Source organism: Jaculus jaculus, chromosome 17 (assembly GCF_020740685.1).
Source record: "Jaculus jaculus isolate mJacJac1 chromosome 17, mJacJac1.mat.Y.cur, whole genome shotgun sequence".
Classification (NCBI taxonomy): Eukaryota; Metazoa; Chordata; class Mammalia; order Rodentia; family Dipodidae; genus Jaculus; species Jaculus jaculus.
Genome location: NC_059118.1, coordinates 31,749,176 through 31,771,784, shown reverse-complemented (window position 1 = coordinate 31,771,784; position 22,609 = coordinate 31,749,176). Strand labels below are relative to the sequence as shown.

Here is a 22,609-nt window from a genome sequence, read left to right as displayed (position 1 = left end):
TCACAATGAATCAACAACATCAGGTCATGATGTCAGGCATTTCCTTTTATTGGCTCTTAGGGAGACTCCTGTTGGAAAGCTCAGAGGTGCTGGAAACACTGATCTACAACCTTCTTGAAGAATGTGGTGAGAAAAATACATATACTTGTGTGCATATATCTGTCTATCTAGTGGTACAGCTCTGAGGGGCTCTGCTGGGCTCAGAAGCGCTTCTGGAGGGCAGACTGGATATTTTTCAGCAGGCCCCACTTAGCTCGGTTCTTCCCACGCCCATCGGGTGTCACCACCTGCAGTGCAAGCAAAGAACCATGTATTAGCCATGATGGGGCTGCAGCTCCCCAGAGCCCAGGCCCAGTGCACACATAAGCTCTTTACCTGCAGGTGATAATCACATGAGGCCAGGTGCTGTCAGCCCCCCACCCCACCCCACCCCACCCATTAGAGATGAAGAGACCCAGGCTCAGGAGACCAGGAGCTCCATGGCTACTATGTGAGGGAATCCTGAGTCACTTCCTTTAAGGTAGCTCACATAAATGAGTGTAAATGACTGTCATAGGCTTGTCTTTACTGTACAGCCCCCTGTACCCACATCTGGCACTGGCTTCTGTCACAGCTCTGATCAGTTGTTAAGCTTCAGCTAATGTGTGTTTGATTTTCTTACCAAATCTCAACAGCTTGTTTAGGGTGTTGACTTCTTTGGGACCATTTTTATCTCTATAGTCCTAACATTAGTTACGGCAAAGGGAAGGTCTTTGAAAAGCAGATGGAAGGGGAACCAGTCAGAATTTGTAAACCTTACAATTGCTTTCATTTGATACAAGCTGAAATGTTTTGTACTGGCTTTGTTAGGGAAGGACTAGTGCTACTTGGGATGAGTGGAGTTGGCTGGGCACCAAGCTAAGCAGGACCTTCCAAGGAGCCTTACAGACTCAATTTCAATGCAATTTTCTGTGCCTTACCTTGAAGGTGGGGTGGGAGTTTCTCCATTTCTCTGATCTAGTAGCATTGCTATTTCTCCCTAATGCACATTACTGAAGAAGCATTTCGGGAGGAAGCTTGGGATCTGGAATGAGAATCTGCTGCCTCAATGAATGAGGGTGTGTGATGAATGAGCAGATGGGGTAGGGTGGGGTGTGCATGGTGAAAAGGAATACAAAACACAAGATCTCCATGTACCAGTTGTTTAACCTTCCATATTTGTACCCAAAGGGAAAGTGAATGAGAATTTAAATTACTGTTAGTATTATGTGCTCTAAAAATTTATTTTTGGCTTTAGTCAAAACAGGGTTGCATGCAAGGTAAAGGTTATATCATAGGCATGGCAACACATTACCCATGGCTAGGTAATCATGGAGACAATACAAAGATATTACCTTGATAAAGGTAAAGTAAAAAGTATAAGCTGCTATTGGAGGCCACTAGGGAGGGTGGATAATCCCGTGAGTCATGAGGCTAGAAACTGACCCGAAAACTACCACAATAAGCAAGCCAGAAATATGGATAGTTGTCTCAAACTGGAGTCAGGATTTTCAAAGATCAAGGCTGTGTGTGACATGTAATGGTGCGAGGAGAGTTGGGGAGCGTCTATGAACAAGGGGGTCAGCTGAGAAACCAGACAGAGGAAGCTGAAAGGCAAAATTTGATGCAGTAATGAAAATAATAACAGTTGGCATCCCCAAAGAATTATACCCAAATTTTAAGATGGAACTGTTCTAGAAAACAGGAAGAGAGGGAAAACTTCCCAGTTCCCTTTAAGCAAGGGAAATATTGATTATGGAACCAAGTAAAAAAACAATATAAGTGAAAAGTTATAAGACCAGTTCATTTACAATCATAGATAGAATAATCTAAAAAAGACATAACTGAAATATATATTAAAGTCATATATTAAAAATCACATGATCCTCCCAGGGTGTATCCCATGAAAATAAGTAGGACCTAGCATCAGGAAAAGCTAACTACTGTGGAGAGAGATGTAGCTCAGTGGTTAGCATGGGCAAGGCCCTGGGACCAAAATAACAAAAACTCATCATAATTTACTTCATTAGTAATGGCTGAAAGGAGAAAATTCACAATTATCTCACATAATGCCAAAAAAACTTACATCATTCACTATATGTAAGGTCTCAGAAACCTTGAAGTGGAAGGAAATTTCCTTAATTTAGTAAGGACTATGTACCACAAAACTGAATAAAAATAATAACTCAATAATGAAAATTTAAGATCCAGAATATGACAAGTGTATCTACTGCCACAGCTTCCATTTGATACTGATGTGAACTTCTGGCTAAAGCACTTAGGAAAGAAAAAGAAATGCAAGTTCAAAGAGTATACAGAGAGATAAAACTGTCATTATTTATAGATGGTAAGATTATATGCCTGGGAAAGCAAGCTGAATCAACAGATAGAGTCTCAGAATAAAAGGAGAATTTTGAAAGATTGCTGTAATTCAAATTAATCTACAAAGAGCAATAGCATTTATTCTAAAGCAGTCATTCATTAGAAAATACAATGAAATATAAAGCAATACTCATAATTAACTACTGTATTAATTTTTATTTGATATACTTAAGTACAGTATCATGTCTTAGTCTACATATGTGCAGTGAAATAATTGCTGTAATCAAACACATTAACATATCCATTATTTCACAGAGTTACTTTTTTTCTTTTTTGTTTTTTTTCAAGGTAGGATCACACTCTAGCCCAGGCTGATCTAAAATTCACTGTGTAGTTTCAGGGTGGCCTCGAACTCACGGCAATCCTCCTACCTCTGCCTCCCAAGTGCTGGGATTAAAGGTGTGCATCACCACATCCAGCAGAATTACTTTTTTGTACAAAAGGTTTTTACATTAAACTTAGTTTTATATATCTGTGTGCGTGTACGTGTGTGTGTGTGTGTGTGTGTGTGTGTGTGTGCCATAGTGTATACATAGTGCATATGTAGAGGTTAGAGGACAACTCTCAAGTTTGTCTCTGCTTTCTACCCCATTTTGAGATAGGGTCTCATCATTTACTGCTCCATGCTATGCCTTTCTCACAGTTGGTGCATTGGGATTACAGAAGCCCTCCACAGATTCAGGCTTTCGTATGGGGTCTGGGAGTCTAAACTCAGGTACTCAAAGAGTTGTGTGACAACTGCATGGCTGTATCTACTGATCCATCTCCCTAGACTAGTTACTATTTTTATATGTGATAATACATCTAAAATCTTAGCAAATTTCCAGCATGCTATATAATACTATTAACTATCCTCCTCATGCTATATGTAGATCTCTGAACTATCCAGTTTAACCAGGAATACACAATACATCTTTAAAAAACTTAAGGGCCTTAATAAACTTTACATACAGTAGTATGAATAATTGTTCAGACCTATTACAGAAATTCCAACTGTCCCATAACATCTCAGTGGTTTGTAAATCATATTCAATCTGTATTTCTTTTAAAAAATAACTAAGTTTAAATACTCAACATTTATATGAACAAATAAATCTTCATGATTTGCTAAGTTATTTTTTTCTTTTTTGTTCATTTTAATTTATTTATTTAGAGAGACAGACAGAGAGAGAAAGAGGGAAGGAGAGAGAGAGAGAGAGAATGGGCACACCAGGGTCTCCAGCCACTGCAAATAAACTCCAGATGTGTGCGCCTCCTTGTGCATCTGGCTAACGTGGGTCCTGGGGAATCGAGCCTTGAACGGGGGTCCTTAGGCTTCACAGTCAAGCTCTTAACTGCTAAGCCATCTCTCCAGCCCCCTAAGTTAATTTTTTAAAAGGGAGAAGGATGATGGAGATGCCTTAACAGTTCATCAAAATAGCACAAAACTGAGGCTGAAAGTACTAAAACCAGCATGGAATTGGCATAAAAACAGACCCTAGACCAGCAGCACAGAAGAGAAGACTTAGAGAAGAATCCCTAATGATACAAGACCTAACGCAAGATCAGAGGATGTTCCTGGGCAGACTGGCTCCCTAGTGGCACAACTAGCTTGCCTGTTCTTAGCATTACATTCAAAGGTAGAGTTTGTGTGGATTGCGGAACTAAATTTGAAAGATGAGCTTATAAATTTAATCAAAGAATGTGTAGAAGATTATCTTTGTGATTTAAGTCATAGGAAGGATTTTTTAAGCAAAATCTCAAAAGGTCAAACCATAAGGAAAAATAATACTCTGCCTTTGATACCATCAAAGTTGAAGATTTCTGCCATTTCATGAAGTACATTGTGAACAAAGGTAATAGACAAATGTCAAAAGGGAGAAAATATTAGCAGTGTCTAAAACCATCATCTGGAATGTATTAGGACATCCTGTGAATCACCTAGAAAAGTTCAGCAGCAGAGTGGGCAAAGGATGTTAACAGACTCCTAACAGAAGAAGAAATCCTAAGAAATCACAAGTATTTGAAAGAAAATGTAAAAAACATGAGGTGATATCTGTTTATAACTATCACAAAATATAAAGAAGCTAGATCTTGGTAAACATAGGTGAAATTTAGGATTGGAAAATTGGAAAAAATCCTATTAGAAAATTTCATAGTTATGGTAAAGTTAAGTACTCACCTACTCTATAACTTGGAAATTTCATTCATGGTACATATCTGATCTTGGCTAACTTGTATCTCTCTAAAATTTAAATGTGAAGTTCTAAATCTCACAACATGATTCTATTTGGACTGGTGTTTAAAGAGGTAATGAAGTTTAAACAGGATTAATAGAGCAGGCTGTAATCCAACCAGGCTGACATGAGGAAATTTGAACATAGACACCAGAATGCACATTGGAAGATCACTTGAGAACACAGTTGAGAAGGAGACCAAAGGCAGATGTCTCAGGAGAAACCAGCCCTGATGACCCTATGAACTTGGAATTTCAGCCAGAACTCTGAGGAGGAATAATTTTTTTTAATTTCAGCTTCCCAATCTATTGTAATTTGCAAAGGTAGCCATAGCAGACTATTCAAAAATTCAGGGAGCCTTTTTTATACCCCCATGCCACTCATGAAGGACCACATGGAAGGCTGTCCATGGCACCATTACAGAAGGCACCTGGGTGTCCTCACTGAATGAAGGAATGACAGACAAGGAACAAATGCATACTGTGAGGGATGATGTAGCATGGGGAGTCCAGGGACAAAATCTCCATAATGACATGGAGGGATCATTCAAACACAGAGAAGCAAAGTAAGATGTAACACCATGCTGTTTGTATAAACGGACAATATGTATCTTGAAAGAACACATAAAAGCAAGAAGATTCAAATAAAGCTTATTAGAACACAAAAGGGAACATTCAAATTAGACAAGGTCATTGCAGAGGTCAGTGTTGATAAGGGACCAGGAACTGAGATATATGATTGATTAAACTCTCTATGAAGTTGGAAAAAAAACAAAACACTGGGTCTGTCTTGAGTCTAAATAATACTTGTATCAATTCAAACTTACTAGATGCTGGGTATGGTGGTTTGATTCAGGTGTCACCCATAAACTTAGGTGTTCTGAATGCTAGGTTCCCAGCTGATGGACATTTGGGAATTAATGCCTCCTGGAGGGAGTGTATTGTTGGGGATGGGCTTATGGGTATTATAGCCAGTTTCCCCATGCCAGTGTTTGGCACACTCTCTTGTTGCTATTGTCTACCTTATGTTGGCTAGGGGGTGATGCCCACCCTCTGCTCATGTCATCGCTTTCCCCTGCCATTGTGGAGCTTCCCCTTGAGCCGATAAGCCAAAATAAACCTCTTTTTCCCAGAAGCTGCTCTTGGTTGGGTGATTTCTAGCAGCAATGTGAACCTGACTGCAACAGTAAAGTGGTACCGAGGAGTGGGATTGCTGCTAGACACCCGACTGTGTGGCTTTAGCCTTTAGAAGCTGATTTGCAAGAGGAATGTTGGAGGATTTGAAACCTTGGCCTAACAGATGCCTTGCAGTGCTTGTAAGTACAGCTTGAAGGACTATTCTGGTCTGAGCTGTAAGACCTGAATACGGTAAGAACTATGGACTGTGAGGTTTGGCTTATGAGGGTGAGAAAGAGCTTTGCTTGGACTGGACTAGCAGTTTGTGTGGGAAGCTTGGTCTTATGCCCGTGTCCTGAGAAGTCGTGCAGGGTTGCTTTACATAGAAATGAACTTGTGTGAGCAGAGGGATGTGGCACAGAAAGAAAAATCTTTGGGTGAACTGTTGCCAATTCAGCTGCAACTGAGAGATTACAACCTTTGAGACTGGGCTAGCTGACCTGCACTGGGGCAACAAGAAGAATGTAGTCTTTTGAAAGGGCCTGAGTGCTCAAGGAGACTCCTGTTCTTCAAAGACTGCTTTATTCTCCCCTGGATTAGCAAATTGGCACCCTACTCGGTATTGTGGAGTATAAGAAATGCAGGAAAGAGAAGGTCATTGAGTTTGCAACATGGTCTTGCATTCTGGAAATAGCCATGGGCACTGTGAAGCAGGTTTGCTGGATGCCTGCATGGAGACCCCATGGGGCCATGAGGATGAACCGTGGATTGCAGTGGAGACCCAGTGAAGATGCTGGGACCACGAGATGGCTGCCAAGGAGAGCTGCCGGCCCTGATGAAGTTCCCAGGACTGTGAGTAGCCTAGTTGGAGGGGCAGAATTGGAATGCCAGAGACTTGTTGCTGGTTAGAATTATAAGACTTGGAGATTTGTCACTGGTTAGAGTTGTTGGACTTGAAGCTAGAGAGTTTGATGTTTTCCCTGGTTGTTTTAAATCTTGTATTGGTTGAATATTTCTTTGCTATATCCAGTGCTGTCTTTTGCAGTGTGAATGTTTATTCTGTGCCATTATGTTTTTTTTTTTTTTTGAGGTTATTTTTGGTATTATGGCTCAGTTAAAAGACCTTGGGCCATGGGATGTTTGAACATCATTGGAATTGGTAAAACCTAAGGGGACTTTTAAAGTTAGACTGAATGTATTGTATTTTATATCATGTATGGATATCAGTTTATGGGGGCCAGGGATGGAATATGGTGGTTTGATTCAGGTGTCCCCCATAAACTTAGGTTTTCTGAATGCTAGATTCACAGCTGATGAATATTTGGAAATTAATGCCTCCTGGAGGGAGTGTATTGTTGGGGGCGGGCTTATGGGTGTTATAGCCAGTTTCCCCATGCCAGTGTTTGGCACACTCTCCTGTTGCTATTGTCCACCTTATGTTAGCCAGGTGGTGATGTCCACTCTCTGCTCATGCCATCATTTTCCCCTGCCATCATGGAGCTTCCCCTTGAGCCTGTAAGCCAAAATAAACCTCTTTTTCCCAGAAGCTGCTCTTGGTTGGGTGATTTCTACCAACAATGCAAACCAGACTGCAACACTGGGTAAAGTGGCAGAGACCAGTAGAACTTTATTTACACAAAAGATCCAGAGCTCTTTGGAAACCAATGTACTCTAAAGAGACAGAGAATGCAAAGCATTTAGACGTCATCTCAGTGCCTGGAAGCCACTGCGAGGGTGTGGTTGTCTGTGTGGTCACAATGTGTGACTGAGTCTGAGGAGAGAGGAAAAGGCAGAGGGGGTCCACATGACAGGCAAGCTCTGTGTCTGGGTCCCCAGCAGGCACACCTGCCCAGGAGGAGAGCAGCCATGTTGTAAAGACCCAGGGTGGTTCAAGGATGACTTCTGTGCACACAGATACCAACTGGCTGGTGGACTGAGAAGGACTATAAGAGAATGACTTGGTACAGGTGACTGCATTTTATAAAGAGCTAAAAACACAAGGATAGCACCAATTTGTAACTGTTGCCAGGCCTGGATTTTGACTTCCCAATCTGATGTAATTTAGTAAGTCAGTTTATAGATTGAGCAAGGTAGAATAATGGATCTTCACAGATGTTCATGCCTTAATTCTTGAATCATTGACTATGTTATGTTACATGGCAAAGAGAAATTAAAGTTGCAGGTCAGCTGTTCTTAGGAAAAACTTTCTTGAATCATCAGGTGGATCCAATCACAAGGTCTGTCTGGGTGGGAGGTTGAGGAAGTGAATCTGAGGGTTATCAATGGGAGAATGCCCCAGGGAGATAGATGCTGCTGGTTTTAAAGATGGAAGAGGGGCCCAAGTATCAAGGAATTTGAGAGGCTAGGGAAAAGAAAGGAAATGGGCTCTTCCTCAGTTTCATCTCCTCAGAAGGAACATAGCAGCAAGACACATTGATTTACCCATTGAGAACCATTTTGGATTTCTGAGCTCCAGAAATATGATGGAATATAATTTGCATTGTTTACACCACTAATTTGCTTCAGCAGGAAAAGGAGACACACATGAAGGTACAGATGAGTTATTGGAAGGCTGAAAAGAAGAAAACTATGAATTAAAGTGCAGAGGGACAGTAAGAAAAGTTAGGAAACTGTGGTGGTTTGAATGGAAAAGATCCTCATAGCCTTAGATGATTAAGTTCTCTGTTTAGTCCTCAGCTTGGAGAATTTGGGAGGCAGAGCCCTCCTGGAGAAAGTGTGTCATTAGGCATTGGCCTGGAGGTGGAGGTCCACCCCTAGGCGTGTGTGCAGAGGTAACTTGTGCTTACTGGTGTTGGCTTTTGACTCTCTGCTATGGATGTATGATGAAGTGAGCCAGCTTCCTCTGCCATGAGGAAGCTTTCCCTGGAATCTATCTGTAAGACTTAAATAAACCCTTTCCTCCCATATGCTGCTACTGGCTGAGCATTTGTCCCAGCTATGAGAAGATAGTTACCACAGAAACTATGGACAGAAATGGGAAAGAAGTCAGAAGGCATATGAGGACCAGAGGAAGAGAAACTGAGGCCAATGAACTACTGAAAACATACTTCTTTGTCCCCTCAAAACAAATAATTAGGTTCTTAGGTAGGGATGATGGGCAAAGAGGAATGAGGAAGACTAATGTAGTCTACATCCTCGTGGAGCTGGCAACCTAGGATGGTTGGGATTTGGACCAAGGTACATGAGCTCCAATCCAGGACTCTCCAATGCATGATTATATCACTCTAATAGACAAACAAATAGCTTTCATTGTTGTTGGTTTTGACATCATTCCTCTAGAATGAGTTGCCCTGTCCCTAGGGCTGAGCTTATGGTCCAGGGAGACAAAATTCTCTGGCTTTGCATACAAATCTAGGTTACAGCTCATACCCTCTTCATTTTCCATATCTGAAGGCAGTAACCCCTTCCTTTCTGAGTGGATGGATGATCAGTGATAATGAATATACAATGTCTGACACAGAGTTGACCTTCAAATGGGACCTTTCAAAAGTCTTAAAGTCAATTTTCTTGTGGCATATACTATATGCCAAAGAAAATCTCTCTCAAAAAGAAAATCAACAAGTCTGAGGCTATGCAAATCAAATATAAAAGGTGTTATTTCACTTATTTTACAAAAGTACACATGATGGAAATATTGCATTTTGGATAAGAAATCATTGTGTTGCCTCATTTCAGCATTTAAATGAAACCTTTCAGAAATACCTGCGTAGAGCTGATGCCAAAGGAAAAAAATTTGATTTTATAAGAAAGAGCTAAAGCCATTACTTTTATGAAGCTTTATAAATGTCACTCAAGCACACCATCTTATTTTCATTTGCTACTGAAGCCTTTACTTATGCAAATCATGACAAATGTTAAGGGAACCAGTGTTTCCCCTGGAATGCTGATATAACCACAAAGAAGGAGGAAGAATTACTTCAGAAGGAAAAATCTATACTGCAGCTCCTTGAGTCAGATAAAAATGAAGCTTCCAGAAAACCTCATTAATTAGGGCCCTGCTCATTTAGATATCATGTTAAAAAGCAAAGGGACTGGAATGCATTTCTTTCTCTTTCGGGGAGGGAAAATTAATCGCATAAACACAATTTCAAGGGAATGTTATTACTTGACTGATGGTATAAAACATTCAGCTTTCAAGCATCTCACGGCACTTTCCAATTATTAATTTTATTTATCAATTTATTTCTCTACTCTTTAATTTAGACATTCATTCATATATTCATTTGTTTGGACACATTTTCACTCATGAATTCATTCAACAACCATTAAGAAGCTGCTATATGCAAACTGCTATGGTAAGCTTTGTAGGGGAAAGAAAGATGAATTAGGCAAGAATTTTGTACTCAAGGGGTTCACAGTGTGAGAAGGACAACAGCGTCCACCTGAGAAGACCTGAGAGGAAGAGATGGCAGACTGATGGCACTCTTCTATTTCTCTGTCCATCCACATTCCTCATATCTAGAAATGACAGATGATACGTTAAAAAGATCATGGCTATACTAATTAGTGATCTTCATGGCTAAGACATTTCTGAGGGAATCCTAAAAGCTGAGAAGGTTGCTGGAATTAAACTGAAGGAAAACTCCACGCTCAAGAATACACAGTACAGGGCTGGAGAGATGGCTTAGTGGTTAAGCGCTTGCCTGTGAAGCCTAAGGACCCCAGTTCAAGCCTCGATTCCCCAGGACCCACGTTAGCCAGATACACAAGGGGGCGTACGTGCCTGGAGTCCGTTTGCAGTGGCTGGAGGCCCTGGCGCGCCCATTCTCTCTCTCTCCCTCTATCTGTCTTCTCTCTGTGTCTGTCGCTCTCAAATAAATAAATGAAAAATGAATAAAAACATATGAAAAAAAAAAGAATACACAGTACATGTGGCAACGCCTGTTGGGTGTTTGGTTCTCTGGTATAAGAATGGCCCTGGGCAGCTGACCAACAAACAGGGTGGTTGGCTGGGGCATAGCTGGAGGAGCAGCCAGACATGCTTTCTCAACCTGTTTCCTTCCCACGTTAGTGTTTGATCTGTGTGAGAGGAGGAGACATGTGAATGCTAGGCCCCAGAAGCAAAGCATGATCCATGAGCTGGCCATCAGGAGGGATTGAGAGAAGCCCCACTGTGGAGACTTACTCCCTAACTGCATGATTCTGTTTCACCCTCCCCCTGTTTATCCTTCATCATTACAAGGAGCAACCATTCACATTCTTTTCCTCAACCATATGTCCAAGGAACTAGAGTGTGGCTAGTCAGAGTGTTAGGAATGAAGCTAAGACCACACAGATGATGGGCCAAGACTATTCAAAACTACATGAAGGCTGAATTTAGGGGAGCAGAAACTGAGTGGTGGAAAAAAATGGTACAGATTCATAGAGAGGCAGAGAGAGAAGAGTAGGGAAAGAGGGAGGGGGAAGGAGAGAGACAGAAAGAGGAAGAGAGGGGAGAGGAAAAGAAGAAGAGGAAAAGAAGAAGAAACTTCCCAGATCCTATGGGGAGAGATGAAAAGTGTATCCTAGAAGTGGCCTCCTGAGACTCTCTGTCATAGATTTCCCTTCTTCCAAAGCTTAAATGAATAGACTAGTTCTTTTTGCTTTTAAAGAATCCTTGATTAAGACATCTATTCTGATCCCAAAGAACAATATCACAGTTATACAGTAAGAGAGCTCTGGCAGTCTTGATATTTTTCTTCTCTTTCTACTCCTAATATCAATAAAATTGTATTCATGAGTGTATATGCCCCTTGGGAATATAAAGAAGTACCATTGTAAAGAAGATAGGAATGATTTAATCTTTTCCTTTCTGGAGGTCACCTGACCTCCTCTGAGGCTGTTCCTTAACTTCTAGATAACCAAAAAGTAATGTGACCATACATAGGTATTAAAGGGACATAGTTCCAATGCACTTTTTATTTTTTGTTTATGAGAAATTCTCATTTAACTGGATGTCCTACACTTTTATTTGTTAAATTTCACACACTATCTTTGCACCTCTTTTAAACTTTTCTCACCTTGTATAATTATTTCTTATTCTTCTTATGCAATAATAATTTGTTTCCTAGTCCTTGAATATCTTGTAGGGAAAGACTATGCTTTGTTTTTCTCTAAATCTCCACATCCTAACATAGAACAAGTGTTTTTGAATAAACAGAACTTACAGTTTTCAGGCCTGGTTTGAAAATTCTACTTGAGGCCAGCAGCCTTGTCTTTTGGTCCTGAATTAGTTAGTTTTCTGGGCTTAGAAGGTGAGTTCCTCTGGATTCTATGATCTCTTCAGACCATGCTATCTAGCAAAATCCAAACCCATTGAGAAATTCCATCTGAGACATAAATGTGCACAGTACCTTGCAGATGTCACTCCATTGCCCAGGACCATTGTCATTGATGGCTCTAACTTTAAACAGATACTCGGTGTTGGGAGTCAGGTTGTGTAACTCTAGACTCTGCTGCATGATGTCCCGAATTTGTCCACAGAGCTCTGTCCTCACATTGTTAGGGGGAGTAGTAATGAGTTCATAGAATTCCATCTCAAAAGAGTCCACATCTTCTGCTGGGCATGTCCAGTAAACCTAGGAAATAAATGGGTCTATCAGAATGGTATTAGTATACACCACTCTGTGTTCTTTCCCATGAAGATTTACAGTGTTGACCATCTGTGGGATATTTACGCTAACCCTATCTCCTGTAGCTACTGAGGGCTTTGAATTTGACCATGTGCAGAAGTCCTGGAAGGCTGTGTGATGAGGCCTGGTGTGATACTTGCAACGGATTTCAGGAACAGAGGAATGCTCTTCTGGGTTCTGTTAGTGTCAGTCAACATGGAGGCAACAGAAAGAGTCCCTGTGTTATCACTAATAAAAGTCACTACCATTTGTTGAATACCGATTATTCATCAGGTCCTATGTTATACATTGCCATTCCTCAAACCATGTAATTTCCATAATCCCCTAGAAGGCAGAGTGCACCATCCCATTTTGCAGGCTCAGGAAGGATACATTTAAAAAATTCCACTCGAGCCCTATAATACTTGAAAATGACAGGTTTCTTCATTCAAGCCCTCGATAATGCTCAAGAATGCAAAATATTTCCTTCCTTATTCACTAGGAAATATGCATAGAGGTGAAATGACTTTATCCAATAATGAAGAATATATACTTATACTGAAAGCATAAGATATCAACTCCTGGGAAGAGACATATTAACAAGTCTCAAGCAACAGATGCTGTATGGCATATAAGTAGTTATAATGGTATTTTAAAAGCAAAAGCTTTTATTAAATTTTTTGATGAATTTAATGTTATGAAATAAAACAAACTTATAATTTTATGAATACCAAATTTTACAAATAAATTTATGCAATAAAAATTAACTTATTTTCTTTTGGATTATCAAAACAAGCATATTAATTGTTACATACTAGGAAAATGCAAAAAAGTATAAAGAGAATATTATTCATAATCTCACAAGTTAATTCATTACATCTCCTTCCAAGTTTGAGATAAACACAGCCAAATAAATGCATATAATTTGGATTGTATGACTTTGATCCCTCCTTTCCTTCACTTATACTTTACATATTTTTGAATTTCATTAAAAATTCAGTAAGAACATCTTTAAAAACTGCCCCATAAATAATTGAACCCTTCAACAGTTGAGCATTTATTTTTTTTTTTCTAATTTTATACTCTCATAAATAAATGTTGCAGTGAATACTTTGGGGCACAAATCATCTTAATTTTTCATTATTTCCTAGGAAAGGGTTTTTAAAAAATAAAATGGAGTTAAAATATGTAGCATTTTTTCAATACATATTAACAATTCGTAAGTCTAACTTTAAGAATATTTTCTATGCCAAAATTGTAAAGATTCAAGAGAGACGTCAACATAACTTGTTTGCATTTCTGAGCACTTTGACTCCTGGGTAAGAACCATTTCACAACCCTAAAATATGGATTAGTGATTGTGGGTGGTTTGAATAGATGCGCCCCCAATATATTCAGTTGTTATTTGTTTGTAGATTGCATCTGCAGTCACCTGGCTGGAGGCAGTGTCACTGGGTGGCTCTTAAGGTGTGGTGGTGGGTTTCAGATTTCAATCTAAAGATATGCAAAGTGTGCCTAGCTGGAGTTCCTGAAAGTGTGTTTTTTGGCTTTTTGGCTTTTTGGCTTGTGCTTCTCTCTCTCTGCTTGGTCCTGTGAAGGCAGGCCAGCTTCTTCTGCCATTATGGAACTTCCCCTGGATCTGTAAGCTTCAATAAATCCCTTCCTCCATAACCGTGTCTGGTCTGGAAGTTCATCTCAGTGACCCTGAATCTGTCTGCTACAGTGATTTTTTTTTTTTTTAATATTAACTGTAAAAAAATAGTTACATGCCAATGGCTTGCCTGTCTTGTTCTAAGCAGGTCCCTCTCTTGTGCTAATCCAGGGATGGCTGTTAGGTGGCATAGGCCACTTTCTACAGGCCCAGTGCGGAGCAGACACCACCAGCCCTTCTGCTTTGGGTCAGTCTGTGAACCCCAGCAAGCCTGTCCTGGCAAGGGGAGAAGGCGAGGTGCATTGCCCCCCCCAATGTGCTCCACTGTGCAGCTTCTGCTGGCTTAACATCATTTGAAAATGGAATCCAGCTGCTCCGTTGTTGGTTGGTATCTCTTTTAGGAAGGTTGGGGACACTTCACTGCATCATAGTCTCTCGGAAAGTATTGTTCTACCTTAACATGGTGCCGGTTATAGCTCCCCAAACAGATTACAATGTCTCGGGAGGATGGGAAAGTAAGGTTGGTCATGTCTGCTCTTCATTTTCCTGTTTCTACATCCTTCCCACTAAAGTGCAGTCTACAGAGTGCACCGCCTGGCAGCATGTGGTAAACAGAGGCTCTCAGGCTCACTGACACCCCAGTGAATCAAACTCAGTATTTTAACAAGGTCTCCAGGAGATGCTAATGTTTGAGAACTACTACCTTAAATTTCTAGAGGCTGAATACCTCTGGGAGCATCTACAGTTTATGGGGACAAAAGTTAGGCTCTACCATATGGAAGCAGGCCATAGAATAGCTTGGGAGGTGTCCTTGTAGGGAACCTCAAAAGGAGGTAAGACACACTAATTCAATACTTTGTTGCACATCAGTTTTTTTTGCCCCTTGGAGTTGGAATAAGGTCATCCATAAGCAGGCCAACTTAGTTTCAGCTGCATTTGAAAGGTAATCCTTGTTCAGTCAAGGTTTATAGCAATGGTAAGTCATGTCTCTTGATGTTAACTGATAGCAGATACAAGGATCTATGAAAGACCTCATTTAACACCCTGTCCCCAAAACAATCTATGAGGAGTTGGAATTCTGTTGGGGGATATTCTAATCTTTCCAAATCATGGGGAGTTGAGCTTTCCCATAGGAAGGCAGCAGTTTCAAGGGTGCACTGCTGACAGATCCTGGAAATTGTTTTCTAATGTCAATTCCTTGATTCTATCTACTACAGACTTTTTTTGGGGTGTATCATACTCTCCAAGTAATCTTTTGAAATTACTTTGGTCTCAACTTGGTTATTTTTCCCCCTCTTTTAAAAAATGTATTATTTATTGAATGAGAATTGGTTTTTAAAAACTTTTTACTTATTTATTTGCACACATGTGTGTATGTGCATGCATACATGCATATGGGTGTACCTAGGTCTTCTGCTGCTGCAAATGAGCATAAGATGAGTATATCATTTTTTTTGGATCTGCCTTTATATGGGTGCTGGGAGAATTGAGCTATGGTCTGCAGGTTTTATGAGCAAACACCTTTAATCACTGAGCCATCTCCCCAGTCTCTCAATTTGTTCTCTTTCAACAGAGAACAAATGTGCCTGTGGAGTAGGGATGGGACTTTGGACATATTTGTGACTGTGTTTTAAATACATTGGCTGATTGGTTTAAGCCAATTGAATTATTTAACATTTCAGGATCTTACCTCATTTGAATGGTCTGAATACAAAGTTCAGTTCAGAGTAGCATGTTTGAGTGAGCAGATCCCAGAGGTCAAAGAAGTAACACCTGACCTCTCACTTCATTCTGTGCCCCATCACCTTCCCCCCTCACCTTACCTTGACAGCTCTTGGGTACACTAGTGTCTGATAGATTACGATTGGGCCTGGGGTCTTCACAGAGGCAGCGTCACTGAATGAGTACCAGTTGTGGAAGCTGCTGCTGTTCTGCGGAGGCTGGCTTTCAGAGGTTGTACTCCAGTAGGTATAGAGGCCATCTGTGGTCTTGGCAGGGATGGTGGATTGGGTTCTTCCACAGGCCTCCAGACCCACCTTGGCCTTATCACTGGTGAGGTTGAAGGACAGCAAGGAGGCGCTTCTCTGATGTATCTGCTGGTTACCAAAACTGTGGGTGCTGAACGTGACCTTCCTGGCAATCATCATTTCTGACTGCACGGGATATGAGGAGGGCAGCGAGTCTCCTGAGGAGCAAACCTTCTTGGGTCCAGTTGGGAAGAGCTCATGGATGGCACTGGAGAGCGCACCGAAGTCCAAGGGCATGCAGTGCAAGGAGTGCAGCCGCAGCTGAGGGTCAGGCCTGTACGTGCTCTGGATGCCATCTTCAATCTGGTCCACCAGGATCTTGGCAGACTGCAAGAATGCCACCTGACCTGTCTCCTTCAGGGCTTCTTTGGAGTAGGAAATCAGGCCATCCATTTCCTTCACTTTCATGGTTGTGATATACACATATTTTTCAATCTCTTTCTGCCTGGACACTTCTAGATTTTCTATCTGTTCCATGATGTTTTTCTCTTTCTCCTGCAGGATGCTGCGCAGTTTGAGAAAACCAGTTCTGATCTCTTTTCGCTTCGTCTCCTTGTCAGCTTTAAAACTGCTTTTTAAAATGTTGAACTCCATTAGGTCATTGTCAATTTCATATCGGACTGCAAAACAACCAAGTTGGTTACTATTAAAATTTTATCACCCCAGAAGTCAAAGCCATAATTCTGAAACAGTTCTCCTTAGACACCAAGGAAACAAGAGGAGGGGAAAGAAGGCACTGGGAGCTGGGCGGGTACAAGGTCAAATAGGCTTATGGATACATTAGGTGCCCTTCCCCCTGCTATGATATAATTAGGTTGTTCCCTGGAATATTACTCCTTGTAGCAGTGTTCCCCTTGGCCTTGGATCTGAGGTTGTGAGTTCTGTTTTAACCAGAATGCACTTGTCCTTAAATTGGATTAGAGATTAGGTAGGTCACAATGGGACTGGGCCCTACTTTTCCCTGTAGGAAAGCTTGATGCCAACTTTTAAAAAAAAATTTTTTTATTTATTTATTTGAGAGTGACAGACACAGAGAGAAAGACAGAGAGAGAGAAAGAGAGAGAATGGGCGCACCAGGGCTTCCAGCCTCTGCAAACGAACTCCAGACACGTGCTCCCCCTTGTGCATCTGGCTAACGTGGGACCTGGGGAACTGAGCCTCGAACCGGGGTCCTTAGGCTTCACAGGCAAGCGCTTAACCACTAAGCCATCTCTCCAGCCCTGATGCCAACTTTTAAATGCTGCCTTATACACCAAGCCTAGTACCCTAGTCACCTCAGTCCCTGATTGTAGTCCATTCCTTAGGGATATAGATCGCAGGTGACAGTGCTGGTCTTCCCCCAACCTCTTTTGTTTAGATTCTGGTCTTCATTTAGCACATAGTAGGCTGTCCAGTGAATACTAAGGAATTCAGGCATGGGAGCTGCAAAGACAGCATATGATTTACTGGCTGTCTTATGCTAATCATTCTCTTATCCATGGAGGGGATTTTAACACCTATATTATAGGATTATCAAGACTGGACATGATGTGTTCCAAAGGCTTATGTGAAGTTAGCCTCTATGCCAAGGACCTATTCTAAGTGAATCCCTAGGTCTAACCAAGAAATAGCTAATAATCAGGAAGACACAGATACATAAATGATGGGGTCCGTTATGTGAACTTTATGAAATATTATTGTACTGGGCTCCAATCAGGAACAGTGGTCAGTTTCCCTTATAGAAACTACATATACAAGGCTGGAGAGATTGCTCAGTGGTTAAGGTACTTGCCTGTAAAGCCTAATGACCCAGGTTCGATTCCCTAGTACCCACGTAAAGCCAGATGCACAAGGTGGCGTATGTGTCTGGAGTTCATTTGCAGTGAATAGAGGCCCTGGTATGCCCATTCTTTTTCTCTCTTTGCCTCTCTCTATCAAATAAGTAAATGAATAAATGAAGTATTAAAAAAGCTACATATATAGGCAATACAAACAACCATGAACAGGCAGAGGGGAAACATACTATTGACCAGAAAGTTACTGGCTGTTCTTCAGGTTTCCTATTACACATTTGTTGCCAGCTCATTCATCCTGCAATCTGCAACTTTGAGGAAAAGTTCATAGGAGAAAATTTTAAATTGAGATTATTACCAGCACTAGATTAATTCTTCTCTCAATTGCTAGGTTGGGAAGAAGAAGAAGAAGAAAAATTCAGCGTCAGCGACAAAACCTCAGAAGGGTTCACAGAAGTTCCCCATAAGCTAGGACAAGATTTCATTGGCTAAAGGGGAAGATGAGGCCAAAGTTCACGGAGATTATACCCAAGATCGCAGGATCCTCGCGTACTTACTACCTGCTAGCTTCTTGTTGGTACAGGGTCACTCGTGACTCCTCGCGACGACGACCCAGCACGGGAGTTCCTACCCTCACGCCCGTTTTATAGTGGAGAAAAGCAGCCCCAGCGACACCACGTGTTTGGTGGTGCTCAGCCAGGCCTGGACTTCAGGACAATGAGCTTGTGCACTGGCTCGGGGCTCCCCAGTGCCTGCCTGGCTGCTCCCCGGGGACTGCGGGCTTAGATTGCCCCGCACCATCGCCCTGTCAGTTCCTGGACCCAGAATTTCGGCGCACGGAGGCGCGGAATCACCCGAGCGCACCTGCTTTGAACTTGGCGATGGCGCTGAAGAGGGCGGCGGACCTCTCGGAGCAGGCGTCCATGAGGCTGACGGTGTCGTGGTCCTTGTGGAAGGCGGCCTTGCAGAAGGTGCAGAGCAGCTCGTTGTCGTTGCGGCAGTACTCGTTGATGCGGCTGGACGGGTGGTGGATGCAGATCTTCTCGTCCTGCTCCTCGGCGTTGGTGTCCACGAAGATGTGGTCCTGCATGGCCACGTCCGAGTGGAAGGCCTTGAGGCAGTCGTTGCAGAGGTTGAGGCGGCAGGTGATGCAGCGCTTGTAGGCGATGCGCCGGCTGCGGCACACCTGGCAGAGGACGGGCCCCGACGAGCGGTCGAAGCGCCACTTGAGGTAGCCGTGCTGCTGCATGTAGCGCTTGGTGAGGCGCCCGTGCAGGTAGTTCTCGGGCAGCTGCATCTTGTGGCTGTAGGGCATGCAGTGCGAGCGGCTGCACACCGGGCACACGAGCATGAAGAAGTTCTCCGTGACCTCGGCGTGCTTCTGCAGGTGCCGCAGGCACTTCTCGCACAGGCTGTGGTTGCAGGGCAGCATGAAGGAGTGCAGGCGCAGCCGGCGGCACTGCGGGCACGTCAGGTGGTCCACCAGGTAGCTGTCGGCGCGCGTCGACTTCACCTCTTCCACCTGGGTGTCGCTGCTGCCCAAGCGCAGGGCAGTCTTGGAGCTGGAAGAATACCAAGCACAGGGCTTCAGGGGCCCACTCAAGAACGGTAAGGTGTGGGGGGGTACTCTGGATGCATGGAGAGGAGGTGGGGCGCCTGCCTGGCTGCTTTAAAGCCTGCCTCTACTGGCTCAGGGAAGGCAGGTAACTTCCTGCAATTGGTACCCGTGGCATAGCGTTTCTTGGAAGGATCGAGACTGAATGTAGTACCAATATGGGACGTGTGGAGTCTCTGGACCCAGAAGGAGCTCTACTAGTTGTGAGTAGGAAAAGAGCAGCAGAGAGACCTAGGCTTCGACTGGCCATCAACATCACAGAACGCCAACACGGGCAAGGCCACGGGGCCATGAAGGGTCAAGAGTAAAAGACCCCAGTATAATGCCGGGACTCAGACCAGGAATTCACTCGCATCAGACATACGAAGTATGTCCTCATCCTGTCCACTCATGGCTGCTGCTGCTGTTCTTCTCCTTTCTAATTGCAGATTTAGGCTGTGTCTATTCTGTGCCTTCTAGACAAGACTAAGATAACCATCAGGAAATTGAACCAATGTCCTCATCTAACACAAGTCCCAATCCTATCACAACTTATGATGATGCCTTTCTTATCAGGGTATCTCGCACTGGCCTGTCCCACTCGTTGACTGTTTCAATAAATCCACTGTTACAGGTGTGCCTTTGGTGGCTGCACCTGAGGGGCAGCAGCACTTTCATCGTTGTACCTAGGATGAAAACATGGAGGGTACTTCCCAGTTTACCCTAGAAGCCATGCCAACTGACTTCCAGATCAGCAGCAATAAGTGGGGCTCGGGCCTCTGGGCAGACTTGCTTATGATGGAGTGCACCAGTTTTGAGTTGCAACTTTTTTTTTTAATTTTTATTTTTATTTGAGAGCGACAGATACAGAGAGAAAGACAGGTAGAGGGAGAGAGAGAATGGGCGCACCAGGGCTTCCAGCCTCTGCAAACGAACTCCAGACGCGTGCGCCCCCTTGTGCATCTGGCTAACGTGGGACCTGGGGAACCGAGCCTCGAACCGGGGTCCTTAGGCTTCACAGGCAAGCGCTTAACCGCTAAGCCATCTCTCCAGCCCTTGAGTTGCATCTTTGAGGACAGTTTCTTAATGGTTCTTGTCCTCAGTTTTCCCGCCTAAGCCAAACCCGACAGTTCTACCTTCAGGAGGGCTTACAAAGCCTACACGAGATGGTCCATTGCGCATGCTTAATTGCTGAGGGGCAGAAAGTGGGCAGCAAGTGCGGCTGGCCAATTCCCACAGCAGAGGAGGGCGGCACAGCGCGTTCCTTCACTGTTGCACTTGGGTTATTTGTTCTTTTCTGATCTCATGTGTTTAATTGTAGGAACTACAAATACAATGAACACATACTTATAAAATTCAAATGCATGTGCTAAGAAGTTATAATCAATGCAAAATCAGTTTAGGAAAACTTCCTGCCTCCTTCCTCACCTCCTGGGCCAGGGACCTGTGTTTCAGAGTGCAGATAGCCAAAGCTGTTTCTCAAGCACAACTCCCTGAAGTGCCCCGAGGTGCGGAGACCCCTGTGTAAGCTCAGACCCTAGCAGCGCTCTCCTCTGAGGACTTGGATGAGGGGCTCCATGCCTGTCAGCCCCACTGTTCCTAGCTCTCTCCCCCTCTCTGCTTCCCAGACCTCTGCTTGGGGCCCTGAAGGGTCACCTGGAGTCACAGGTCAGTTATACATGTAATAGCTGGGTGGACTTCTTTAGTGTAATAAAACAGGACTCTGAGAATGAGGACACAACATAGAAGGGAGACAAATGTAAGAAATGAGAAGGAAGGAGGGAGGGAAGAAGGGAAGCGTTGTGGGAAGAGAAAGATAGTGATCAGGGCCAAAAAGACAAGTGCTTATGGCCCAGGGAGCTGTAATAAAGGTGAACAGGGGTCTGACAGTGAAAATGAGAAGCCTGATAGCGCCCCACGTTCACATGGACAGTGGAGCTTGTGCCCGGAGCACAGAGTCATTACTGCTAGTGGCTATGAGGATCTATTTTATTTTATTATTTTAATTTTTTTGTTTATTTTTACTTATTTGACAGCGACAGAGAGAGAAAGAGGCGGGGAGAGAGAGAGAGAGAGAGAGAGGGAGAATGGGTGTGCCAGGGCCTCCAGCCATTGTAAACGAACTCCAGACGCATGCGCCCCCTTGTGCATCTGGCTAACGTGGGTCCTGGGAAATCGAGCCTCGAACCGGGGTCCTTAGGCTTCGCAGGCAAGCCCTTAACTGCTAAGCCATCTCTCTAGCCCCGAGGATCTATTTTAAAGACTACAAAATCACTGGTGAATTTTCCAGATAGAGAAAAGGACCCCAGCAGAACACTGGCCTATCCAGGGGACCCCACAGCTGGCACGAATCCTCAGTTTTCCTGAGCCGATGTGATTCCCCCCCCTCCCCATATTGGGTGGCCAGCACTTACGAGGTGCGGATGCTCCGGAGGCGGCCCTTGTGGAAGGAGATGGTGGCATTGCGGCAGCAGCGGCTCTCGTAATAGTAGCACTTGATGTTGCTGCTGGCCGTGCAGCAGCACTTGCAGTTGGGATCGTTGGCCCAGGAGCAGCAGCACCAGTGGCAGTTGGGGCTCTCGGCACAGGTGCAGTGGCAGCACTGGCAGTCGTGCTCATCCTTGTAAGGGCAGGGGAAGCAGGTGCAGTTCCGCTCCGAGGTGAAGATGAACTTGCAGCACAGGCAGGAGCACAGCCGTGGACAGCATCTCTGCCACGTGCAGCAAGGAGAACACACGCACATAGCAGTCTCCATGATGCTCTCATTGCTGTCACCTGGCCCCTAGTGCTACAGACACATCCTCTACCAGAGTCCTGGTGTCACTCCTCTTGCCGAGGGAGCCCTCCTCCCTCCTATGAGGCCTGCAGCTGGGAGCCTGTTGCGGGAGTTGTTTAGAAGTCCCCTCACGGGTGGTGTCCCTACTAGGAAACCCAGGAGCTGGCATTTGCCTGTTTCAGCCTGGGGTCATGTGCTTATGTCATAATGCCTCTCCTGCCCTATCTCACCATGCTGGCTTAGCTAAAAAGTGGACACCTGGGTGGGGGGGGGGTGGATACGGGGTCTACAGGCTTCCCTGGGACCAGCTCTACAGAAGTGGTGATGGAGGCTTTAGCTGTCATGTGTCGCCGCTCAGGTTTGGGGGTAGATTTCAGATGCTGTTTCTCTTTGGGTGAGGCTTTGCCTGCAGTTTGGGAAATTGGCTTCAGGGTTTGTCTCCACTGG

The 22,609-nt window shown here is 43.7% G+C and overlaps 1 protein-coding gene across 1 annotated transcript; it reads right to left on the bottom strand.

The window, feature by feature from the left end:
- Positions 1–200: 200 nt before the first annotated feature.
- On the bottom strand, positions 201–22,141 carry Trim42 (tripartite motif containing 42). The gene is made up of 5 exons (XM_004663612.2): positions 21,801–22,141; positions 18,657–19,354; positions 15,817–16,640; positions 12,085–12,309; positions 201–287 (listed from the first exon to the last, which is right to left on the bottom strand). Exons 1-5 carry the CDS (start codon positions 22,139–22,141, stop codon positions 201–203), a joined length of 2,175 nt encoding a protein of 724 aa, XP_004663669.1.
- Between the last annotated feature and the right edge of the window lie 468 nt (positions 22,142–22,609).

Bases quoted from the DNA above. Each gene is read 5' to 3' on its own strand.
- Trim42 (XM_004663612.2), bottom strand. From the start codon at position 22,141: ATGGAGACTGCTATGTGCGTGTGTTCTCCTTGCTGCACGTGGCAGAGA. The intron at 19,355-21,800 runs GTAAGTGCTGGC...GTATTCTTCCAG, and splicing joins CTCCGGAGCATCCGCACCTC to CTCCAAGACTGCCCTGCGCT. The intron at 16,641-18,656 runs GTGCGCTCGGGT...GTTGTTTTGCAG, and splicing joins CATCGCCAAGTTCAAAGCAG to TCCGATATGAAATTGACAAT.